The sequence below is a fragment of the Vitis vinifera genome, chromosome 16, assembly GCF_030704535.1.
Source record: "Vitis vinifera cultivar Pinot Noir 40024 chromosome 16, ASM3070453v1".
NCBI lineage: Eukaryota > Viridiplantae > Streptophyta > Magnoliopsida > Vitales > Vitaceae > Vitis > Vitis vinifera.
In genome coordinates, this window is record NC_081820.1 from 8,381,102 (window position 1) to 8,393,153 (window position 12,052).

The following is a 12,052-nucleotide window of genomic DNA, read 5'->3' on the forward strand; positions in this document are numbered from 1 at the left end:
GCTTTCCTCAGAAAGTTTTGAATCTTCATTTTGTTTTGAAAGTTCTCTTTGAAATTCATTTTGAAAAGCTTTTGAAAATGTATCTTTGGATTCTTCTGCTTTTTCCCTGCAAATGAAAATTTCAAGATTTGTATTCATTGGGATGCAATGTATATCAGAACTTGAAGGGTTAGAAAAACTTTCTAATTTATCATTTAACTGTTTAAAATGGAAAGATAAGACATTTAAAGCTTCCAACTTTTGAATATCACTTTTTGCATTCCAGAGATTGTCTAAAATGCATTTTTGTGATATGTCTAATCCTTCTATATCTTTATGAATCTGGAATGACAGATTACTGGAAGAGTAAGTTTCCCAAATGTAATCCTTTCTTGCTCCATTTGTAGACAAAATTCAAATTTTAGTATCTCTATTGAAGAATAAAACAAATATCTAATGGTTTTGTCTTTATCATACCAAAATTGAAAATATATTGAGTTTATGAGAGGCACATAATTTTGAATAATGAGGTTAAAAGGAGTTGTTAAATATTTTGAAATCACATTTATTGATTTATATGAGCATGCACAAATACCATCACAATCTTTTTGATTATCTGATTCTTCTTCTAGACTTGACTCTTCACCTGATATTTCTTGTGTTATTAGTATTTGATTGTCTTCTTCTGAGTCATAATTTTCACTTGATTCTTCATTTTCTTTATCAATCATTAATCCTATCATTAGATTTTTAAGTTTATCACTTATTTCTAATGAATTGATTTTGTTTTCTGATTGACAATCTCTTGAGTAATGTCCTACTTTTCCACATTTATAACATGTTGGAGTTTTCTTTTTTAAAGTTGGTTTATTTGAAGATTTTGATTTATTAGGAGTAGATTTTACAAACTTCTTTTGAAATTTGGACTCTATGTATGGTTTTTTACCTTTTATTTTATTTTTTCTTTTTGAATGAGCAACTATTGTATCATAACCATAATATGAACAAAATTTTCTAATTCTTTTTTACTATCTTGGTTTTCTTTTTTCATTTGACTCTTTAATTTAAGATCTGTACAAAGGGCTAATCCTTCATTATTGACAAAAGTAATTAATTCTCCAAATGTTAATGACTCATAAGGAATTCTACCATTATGAATATTTTTTATTCTTTGTCTAACTTTTTCTGTAAATAAAGTGGGTAAGCCCGATATAAATTTTTCTTTCCAATAATGACTTCCACAATCATGTCTTGTCATAACTTTGACCAAAAACATATCTTTATACCACTTGAAATCTTGAAGTGTTGGGCATCTAAGATTATGAAGGATTTCATAAGTTCTTTCTTGAAAATAAACTGGATCTCCTATAAAATGTTTTGTTATTGCAAATATTAATGTATTGACAGCATCTTCTTCATAGGATTGGACTGATGTTCCTTATTCTTTAACTATTGTCTTTTTTGCATTTAATATGTATTCTCTATCAGTTTGACTCAAATAATGATCTCACCATCCTTTAAGTAAACCAGTGAATCCTATTACTAAGGCACCGGCAGCATGAAAGTTAGAATTACTAGTCTTGATTCTATAAGCATTAGCAACCATCATCATTTCATGAAGTAAATTAATTATTTGATGTTCACTCATTCCATCTATATTCCATTCATAAAAACTACTACCATCATAACTAGCAGCTAATTGATAATTTCTATCTTCTAATTGAACATCAGGAAAAGAGGGTTTTGAATAATAATTTTTTCCACTTACAAAATTATTAGAAATTGCATTGACTGTTGCAGGAGGTTTTTCTATTGAATTAGGAGACATTTTAAATTGTTCTTCTAATTTATTTATTTCTGATTTTCCTTTTGTTATAGTTTGGATTTGATTCTTAATACCGTTAATATTGAGTTTATCTAATCTAATTTGTATTTCTTTTAGCATTGTTTCTGTTGGTGTGGATAATTGAATATTTGATTTTGCAGCATTTATAGGAATAATAAAAGGTTGTTCTAAAGATTTAGATGATGATGATGATGACAAAGTTGAGGAAATTTTTGAGGATTTTGATGTTAATGTTTCTGTTTCTCCTATCTTCCCTCCTGGGGTAGAAGAAAACAAAAATTTAGAAATTTTTGTTGTTTGTTGACTTAGATGTTGAAGAAAATGATTTGTATAATTTAATTGTTGTTGAACTTGTCTAATATCCTTGTAAATTATGGGACTTTGTTCATCTTTGGTTCTTGGAATTTTGAAGGGTGATGCAGAGATTGAATTATTATCAAAATTAAATTGATGATTATTTAAGGATGGTTGTGAACTTAATTAAGAAGTTATTGTTAAAATTCTTTTTTGAACATGTTCTGAGTGTTTTATTGCTAATTGATGTCCTTCTTTATCTCCTAAAGTTATAATTTGTTTTCTTTGTTTTTTAAGTTTGAAAAACCAATAGAAAAAAGGAATAGTAATTTTCTTTTGATTCATATATTTTTCATATTGTTTTCTTAATGCATTTCTAGTTTGAGGGGAAAATGATTGAAAATAAGCTCTTTTAGTATTATTATAAGAGGCAAAATAATCCAATTTTATCCATTCTATATTAGGAGTAAAAGGAGTCTTTTTATAATTTTTCTTATGAATAATATTGACTTGATTAGGATACATATCCGAATGAGTGGGTGATGCAGGAGGAGATTCTTGTTGCTGATATATAGGAATAGGAATTTTTGGAGTAAAATCAACACCATTTAGACTAGGATTTGAAGTAGAAGGTCTTGCAGATATAAAATCTTGACTAAATGAATATCTAGAGGCTAGACTAAATTCTACTTGAATAGTACCATCTATATGTTGTATAATTTTTAAAGGAGTTGTTAAAGGTTTAATTGGTTTTGGAAGAGTTAAATCTTTGAATTCCCATTGAATTTTAAATAATTATGTCTTATTTATATTTTTGTTAAAATATCTATCAATATTTTTGATATATTTATAAAATTCAAATAATGATATATCTGTATTTATCGATGTTTCAAACCTCAAATACAACTAACAATCAATTATTATTTAATTATAAATTGAAACAGACCCCTGGGACACGTAAATTAGTAATGATGTTACAAGTGCTGACTAGAAGTTGAAATTTCAATGTCGTCCACATCATTCCCATGAATGATTTTTAACTTTTTCGATGTGGATATGGGTAGAAAAGAAGATTTGAATTTAGTAATGTTTTTAACATTATCTATAAGTATATACTTTGGTAATTTACCTAAAGTTTTGAAACTAAAAGTCAAGTGAAGGAATATAGCCAAATATATTTATTAGAATGCTCCAAGTAAAATAAAAAATACCACGTGTACAAAGACAAACGTTCACATACATTAAGAATGATTAAAGGGCAAAAATTCCTCCCAATATTTAGAAGAAGATAGCGAGACAGAGAGGAGAGAAGACAAGGCTTTCGGTTGGGTTGGGATGAAACAACAGCAAAGCATTTGGCTTACAATGAACGGAACGCTTTCCAGGGCATCTTCATTTCCTGAATCCATAAATCATTTTCGTACCCTACATTTGGCTTTAATTCACAACTCCCAAAGTTTTATTCTAACATTATTATTATTATTATTATTTGTTATTTTTATATCATATCTTATTCATGTCACTCGGACTTCCCCAATTTAGATTCATTTATAGAAAATTCAATAAGTTCGTAGAGATTTTTCAAGGAATATATTTAAAGTTGAAATTTTAGAAATATTGGAAGTAAAACTAATAGTGCGTTTGATACTGATTTTAGAAAATGTTTTATTTTATATGTAGAATAAAGTTTAAAATTGTATATATACTTTAGAAAATCATACTACTTAAGCCTAAGTTTTGAGTTTTAAGGTCAAAAGAACATCAAGATTTTAAATAATTATAAATCATGTGAGTGGTATATAATAATAAAAATAAAAAAATATTTTTTATTAATTTTTGATAGGGTTAATCTCATCCACCTCCTCCTAGATTTGGTTAAGTGTACTTAATCCTTATTTATTTGAAATTTTATTAAATAACTCATTTATTTGACTAAAATCTTATAAGAAGTGAATAAATTTATCTCTTTTTTTTAAAAAAAAAACTTAGAAAACCTTAATTTTATTTTATCAATATTTGTTTTAGTCATGAACAACTTGAAGCGAGACACAACTCTCCTTCTATAGGGTGTGAAACTCGAAACCTTCAAGGACTTATCCTCTCAAGTGACAAACATATAAAATTATCTCGTTCATAATTTGAAAAGAGATAGATCCAAGAGGTAGGAGGCTATATACGACAAGAAGACCAATCAGTCCATTATCCTATATTTTATTGGTAATGAGATAGATAAATTATCTCATTATTCGCCTTATTCTAAATTTAAACAAACATGAAATAAGATGAATGACAAAATCTATTATTTATCATCTTTTCTATATCCATTCCACATGTTTTATAAACTAAATATAAGTATAATATCCAAAATCACATTAGATAAACTATTTTAAAATATCGTATCTATTAGGTATAATATTGAAGTTTCCCATTTTTCGTGTAATATGTATTTTGTATCAAATAAAATATAATATTTAAGGATATACTGATCAAAGTCTCTATTGTCAACTATAGGTAATCTAAAATTATAATTTTTTTTCCTTTTAAAAATAGAAAATTATTACCATTTTTATTACTAATATATGATTATTTTAAAACTTATTTGTATGTGATAAAATAATAGTAATAATACTTTTTTCTTGGAAAGACTTTTAAAAAATATTGAGGCAACTTTTTGAAATAAATTCTTAAAATTTTCAATTTTGATTCAATTTGAGATTTGCAATAGAAAGGAAAAAATAAAAATAAAATCAAAGGCATATTTAGGATTCCTTTTATTCTCTTTTATTGTAATTCCCCTTCTCTCTCCTTTTATTCCCTTTCCTCAACAGTATAGTAAATGTGTCATAAATTCAATCTCATTCTCTCCCCACTTATTCCCTTTCCTCAAAAGTAGCAAACATGCCATAAAATCTTCATATTTATGTTAATTCATTTAAGGTAATTATTGAACGCTTGTCATTAGAAGTCCAAATTGATTTCTTACCATATCTTCTATACCATAAAAAATAAAAATATGATTTGGAGGCAAAGGCCAGAGCCGGGATGTTCATACCCCTTGCAAGTATGCATAACTGGTTTAGGAAAAGATGATAATGATTGGACTTTACGATAGGCTTTGAGAAACCCAAAAGGGTATCAAATTTAATATTTTCTATTTGGTTATTTATGTGAGATGACTTTGGGTTTTTATTTATTTATTTATTTTATTTATTTTTATTTTTAATTTTTTTATGGATTAATAACTTTGCTTTTGTGGAGAGATTTTGAAAAATAAAAATAAAAATACCAGTATTTAAAAATATGATATCCAAAAATTATTTTTGATTTTAAAGTTTACAAAAATTCGATTAGAAAATTATTTTTTGAAAAAAAAATTTCACTTTAAATATTGAATTTTAAACTTGTCTTTTAAAATAATAAATTTAATTTTTAAAATTTATTTAAATACTATGTAATTATATAATTATATCATAATATCATAATTGTTTTTTTTTTCTCATTTTAGGATTATTTTATGAAACTAATCCTCTATTTTTTTATGAGAAAAAAGAAAATGCTCATTTTGGAAAAGAATGTCTTCACTTATTTTCTTATAGCAATAATATTTTGTTTTAAAATATATATGTAAATAGTTGAAATGTTAGAAGGATATTTATGTAAAAAATGGGTTACTCTTTAAACTCAAAAGGGAAGATTAATTTTACAAATTTGAGATCTTTTCATTTCTTTAATGAATCATTTATTTTATATTTGAAATATTACAATAATGATAATGGTTTTTTAATTACGGTAAATTTTAAATTATTTTTGTAAGTACTATTTTTTTTTAAAAAAATTTGATTAAAAGGGATGAAATAATCCCAAGTCATAAATCTAACTATTTTCATGTTTTTTCTTGGAAGTTAACCTATTTTTGATATAAATATTTTTTATCATTTCAAGTATTTATATATAGATTTTAAGAGAATGTTATTTTTATAAGAAAATAATAATTATATTTTTGTTCAAATGACACCGAAAAGGGTGGGAGGTTTAATTTAAAAAATTGGGTTTTAACAAAATAACTTTTTTTTTAAATAAATATTTTATTTAAAAACAGGTATTAAAAAAAAAATTCAATGGTTCTAAACAAGGAATGGTGCATCGTGCATGACCCAACATAAAACCTTGTTGATAAAATGGAGTCACACGTCAACCAAAGAAAATATATTAAAATATGCGCATACACCAAAAACAACCGAATAAAGGCATTGATGGGGATAAGCCAAAATACCCTCGAAACCATCTGCCAAATTCAGCCAAAAATGGTATGCATATATTCTCTTTCAGAGCCTTCCTCTTGGGGAGCAGTCTAAGTGTACACAGATCAAAATCTGTGTGGAGATTTTATAGATATAGAAGGAGATGCAGAGATCCTTTGGGAGCAGCAAAGGCATGGGAGGAAGCGGTGGCAACAGCATGTTGAAGACGGTCGGCAGAGTGGTCGCAAGGGCTACTGTTACCACCACCAACACTTCTACTGCTTCTGCTAACTCTACTGCTTCAAGACCCACCCACAAGCCCAATTCCTCTAATCTCCTTTCACTCTCCTCTGCTTCTTCTCCTTCACCCTTTTCTCCACATAATCTTGCTCCCATCTCTGCCACTTCTACTCCGCCCACCACTCCCCCCTCTTGCACTCCTTTTACCTCTCCATCTTTCTGCGATGAGTTTGAATGGTTGTCTGTGGATGGGAGTACTGAGGATGAACTGCCATGTGGGCTTTGTGATGATTTTGTCTTTGGCTCTGTGCCTTCTGAGGATGAAGTGCGAAATGCTCTCTTCGATTTGCAACAGTAAGCGCTTTTATTATGTGATTCTTCACTCTCTTGTTCATGGGTTTTGTTGCATTATCTTCATTTGTTTGAGGGGAAGCATAAGCCTTTTTTTTTTTTTTCATTATAATTTAATTTTCTTGTTTATGTTTCAGAAGCATAGAAGACATAGCAATTTTAAAATGGGAAAAGTAAATTGTTGATAGGAAAAGAAGGGATAAAGCTGAATCATGGCATAGTAGTTGCTTGTTAAGTTGGCAAGTCAAATGATGATGATGATGATGGCGATGGTGATGTTGATGTTGATGATGAATATAAGGTTAAACATTAGGGTATCCCCCAAATAGGATGAGTTTATTTAACATCTTTTGTAAGAGAGCTGCCCAATACGGCATTGAAAATAATAAAAACGAAGGGAAAGATTTAAAACATGAGTCTTTAGGTGGTTCTTCAGGTGAGCAGAACATTTGCCATTAGTGGGTCCATTAATAATTTTCTCTTGAAAAATTCCAAAGTTGCAGTTAAAAGATTTTCACTTTGGTCCCCTATCCTATCCCTAACGCCCAACTTACAAAGATGGTGTCTCTTATAAGAGATTTAGGCTATGTTTGGTTCTCGAGAAATTTGAGAGAAAATATGAGGGAAAGAAAATAGAAGGAAAACAAAAAATAGGTTTAAACTTAATAAATTATTTTTGTAATGCTTATTTAAACTTATTACTTATTTTCCTCTATTATATAAAGATCAAATAATTTAAAAAAATATAAATTTTTGATAAATTTTACTTATATTTGATTTTTTTTTTTGTATTTTCCATGGTAAAACCAAATATGAGAGAAATTTTTCTTAAGAATTTTTTTTCTTTTCTTAGAACTTTCCAGGAACCAAAGGTAGCCTTAGTAAATGAGATAACCTTATATTTGGAGAATGAAGATATGATCCAGCCTAATATGTGGTTTTCGATCATAACAAGAGCATGAGTCCTACAACCTTCCAGTGGCCTTCATCTTTTTTTTAATCTTATTTTTTCTAACTGAAATGAAGAATAATAAATATGTTTAAAAATATGAATTTCTGATTGGCAACAATTGATTCTAAGTATTGGTCTATAACTTGGGCATTGTGCTCTTATAATTTTCCAATGTGTAAGCCTTTGTTGATGATGGTTTTGCCTGCAGGGCCCTTGATCCATCTTCAGACTCACAGTTCATTAAGGATAAATTTGCTCGTAATTCTGATAAGGAGGCAATGGATGCAATTTCAAATCCTACTGGTGGTTCGATACTTAAAGTTCCTTCAATTTCAGAGTCAGATTGGCGAGAGCCGTCACTACAATTATGCAATCCAATGGTGTCACAGACTTATGGATCTAACAGAGTTTATGATGCTTTCCATTTGTTGCAGAGCGACACGGCTATTCAGGTTCTTTATAGTTATACTATTACACATTCTTAACCAAGATTTTATTATCTCAAATGGGTGGAAGTTTGAAATGTTGTGAGATCAAAACAACATTTTCCTAGTTTCTTTAACATTTACAGTTCAAGAATTTAATAAACTGATGCATTTTTCTCCTGATACTAGAATTATTTTTAGCTAATTTTATGACATTCTTGATTTTAAAGTTGAAATTGATGCATAAACTTAAACTTGTTTTTTCGATCCTTTCAACTTCTTCAGCTGAACAATAAATATGGGGCACCAAAGGAAGGAATAAAATCGAAATTGTATTTAGAATACTCCAGAACCGTGTAGCATCACTGTAGGAAATTCAATATGAGTTTCAACCATGTGTGAATATATTTAGAACACTCTAGAACCGTGTATATAGGATACTTCAGAACTGCATAGAGGCACCAAAAGTAGGAATAAAATGAAAATTGTATTTAGAATAGAATATGCAGAACCGCATGGTATATCTGTTGGAAAATTTAATATGAGGCACCAAAGTGGGAAATAGGAAGAAATCAAAATTGTATTCAGAATTCTCCTCCTAGTTAAATGGTTTTTGAGCCTGAAATCGTACTTGGTGCGCTTAGGCCTCATGTATGCACATGGGTCTCCCACTATCGTCCACAAGCCTATGAGACGGATTATGGGATTCAACATCCCTTCTAAACATCTATTCCTTTCCAATATGGGACAAGGAAAAAGCTTTAACTCATGCAGTCTTTCAACAATATAGTGTAGATTGTATAGCTCCTTTGTGCAATATGATTACATTCTTTCAAGCTTCCAAAGGTTTTTTTTTTTTTTTTTCCTTTGTTTATTTAGGAGATGCCTAATTTCATGACATTGATCATCTATTCTATCTAATGTTATTTTATGCATCCATGAGGATTGATCTAGTTAATTGCATTTTGCATAGAATTTGAACCCACTAGTTAGTAGTGTAATATGAAGACCAAATTTTATAAGTATATATCAAAATAAAGTAGTAATAAGGTTCTTCACTCCTTTTCCTGGGAAGAGTTAAAGTATGGTGGTTTTTCTTTTTTGACATTTAAATCTAATTCACATTAGTCTAATTTGTTTTATTTTGTTTATTCATTTATTTTGTAGAGGATGGTTATTTCCTTATCTTCTGATAATACTGTTTGGGATGCTGTCTTGAACAATGAAGTAGTAAAGGAGCTTCGAGAGTTATTCTATGAGGGTGAGTATGGAGGTTGATATTTATTAGTTAATGAAGCTTATGTGATTAGTATATTTTGGAACTCACAATGATAAGTTATATCTACCAAGACATAATCATATCTCATATATCAAAAGATGTTAATATGGTTGCCTAGCAGAATGAATTTTCATAACTTCGAATTTGCTTTCTTGCTATGGAAATCCTGTTTTGGTTGAGAATTAACTTTTAGAAGGTTTAATTTGCTTTCATGGCACAAATTATTGTTGTTGTTGTTGGTTTTTTTTATTATAGTTTGGAAGGTATTTGATAAAATGGCTGAACAGCAATCCTTCTGCTATGATTGCGAAGCACTTCTAACCAAATTCTGTTAAACCTGATCTGCTCATCCTTTTTCGTTTGTCGTTGCTCCCTGAAAATTCATGGTTGACTAGGTGTTGGGACGTCCCAATTTTACTTTCCTCTATCTCTCTCTCTCCTAAAGAAAGCACATTCATCTGTTTTCTTTGAAAGTTATGCCTGTCCAAGATTTTCAAATTCTCCACATATACAGGCGATCACCTGGTGTAATTCTCCTTTTATTTTCTTTTCCTTCCGTTTATCCTTCAATTCCATATCACTGTTTGAAAATTTTAATGGGGCAATGTTCCGACAAATGCAGATTCAGAATGGGCTTGTCTCTCTTTTTACATATAGAGCAAATGTTACTGAGCTTCTTGTATTGGGATCAGACTCTTTGAGCACCATATGTATTGTTTGATCTTCAATGGCACATCAAAATACCTTATATTCTTTACCATTCTTTGCTACTTGTTTCTCCCTCTCCACAGTGCAACAATGAACCTCAACCAAACATCATTGCTCATAATTTCTGTTTCTCATTAGGCTGCTGTTTGAGAATTTTTTGGGGTAAGCCATCTCCAAATCATCACCCTCTTTCCTTTCCCTATCCTTAAAAGGAAGAAAAAAAAAAAAACCCCTAAAATACAATTGTCATGGAAAGGCTTGTTGATCACTGTCATGCTTTCCATGGTGTATGTATAGGAAATATGTCCATCATTATTTTCCTATGGAATACACTCAAAGGTTTGAAAAGGTTGGAACAATGTATATGACAGATGAGAATTTGGGTAAGTTTAGAGGGGGGCTATAAAGCCAAAAAACAGAAATTTTGAGAAAGCAGCTTATGGTAAAAACCTCTATCAACCATGAAGAAGCTTTGGAGTTCAAGCAACTTGGATTCCACAGCCATTAGTTGAACTCATTTGATCACATTTTAACACATTAAATTACTGAAACCATTATAACTGAGCTCTCAAAGGTTTTAGTCATGACAGTTCAGCCAGGAAAAGAAGGAAATAACAGCCCAGACATGGTGAAAATTTAATTCCTATTTTGTGACCAACTCATTGTTCCAATCTAGTTCAGGCATTTTCCATATTGACTAAGGTTCAATCTTTATATTTGTATTTAAGTTGTTACTATGCACATTTGGATTAAGTAATGACATTGTGGATTTGCCTCTATTTAGATGGTCCTGCTCTGTGTCATAGAAGACATCTACTTTGACCAAGCATCATTAGATGCATTTATATGGATTTCCTTGTATCATCTTATAATTGTGTAGTGAATGTGCAAAATTTTTATGATATGCAGCTGAAAATAATGCTCTTCCAAGCTCAGCTGAAAGTTTTGCCAACAATAGTCTTTCAAGCTTAAATGAAATTTCTGAACAATCCAATGCAGCGACAAGCCTACTGAAGTGGATTTTTGATGGCCCCAAGACAAAAGTCATGGAGCTTGTGGAGAAAATCTTGAAGCTTATGAATGACTTGTTTCAGGCTCCTAATAGCAAGCGTGATAAGGCAACAACAGAAGCAACTGCAGATCCATTCATGCAGAAATTGAGGGGCTCTTTCACCGTTTACATTGTGGTCCTGTTGATTGTGGTTCTGACCCGGACTCACAGGACCTGATCCTCATTCGATGACGTGCTCCATTAGGTGACATTTACCGTTGGAAGTTTCTTAATTTCTAGCAAGCATATGTGTTTATATATTTTGATTTTCAGTTAAGAAGATGTGATGGTAGGTTCAAAGGCTAATGGACCAAAGTGCTAGTTGAATATAGGGTTTTTACATAATAATTTCCGATGTTGAATTTATTATCTTAATAATATTAGAACTTTGTCCTGCTATGTTAGTTTACAGTATTAGAGCCTTGAACTCAAGGCCCGTGGCACTTGGCTTCAAAGGGGTCCTGTGTCGTAATCATCTCCTTCTATAAAGCCTCTTCTTCAAGGTTTGTTGAATAATAATATCACAGGGGTTATTAAAGCTTGTAGAAAGGCTATAATATGAATTCTAGCATGAGTTAAGGAGAAAAAGCATGAAAAACAAATTCACTATTGCATTTTTATAGAGATCGTTCGCTCGTCCCACGCTCAAATGTTGGCTATTAAATTTGTGTGATTTCATTTTGGCT

The 12,052-nt window shown here is 30.1% G+C and overlaps 1 protein-coding gene across 1 annotated transcript; it reads left to right on the forward strand.

The window, feature by feature from the left end:
• The first annotated feature begins 6,390 nt into the window (after positions 1-6,390).
• Positions 6,391-11,765, forward strand: LOC100243899 (uncharacterized). The gene is made up of 4 exons (XM_002268561.4): positions 6,391-6,954; positions 8,112-8,355; positions 9,496-9,589; positions 11,225-11,765. The coding sequence occupies exons 1-4, from the start codon at positions 6,524-6,526 to the stop codon at positions 11,542-11,544; spliced, it is 1,089 nt and encodes a 362-aa protein (XP_002268597.2). The 5' UTR covers positions 6,391-6,523; the 3' UTR covers positions 11,545-11,765.
• Positions 11,766-12,052: the final 287 nt, after the last annotated feature.

Bases quoted from the DNA above. Each gene is read 5' to 3' on its own strand.
- LOC100243899 (XM_002268561.4), top strand. From the start codon at position 6,524: ATGCAGAGATCCTTTGGGAGCAGCAAAGGCATGGGAGGAAGCGGTGGC. The intron at 6,955-8,111 runs GTAAGCGCTTTT...TTTTGCCTGCAG, and splicing joins GCTCTCTTCGATTTGCAACA to GGCCCTTGATCCATCTTCAG. The intron at 9,590-11,224 runs GTGAGTATGGAG...TATGATATGCAG, and splicing joins TCGAGAGTTATTCTATGAGG to CTGAAAATAATGCTCTTCCA.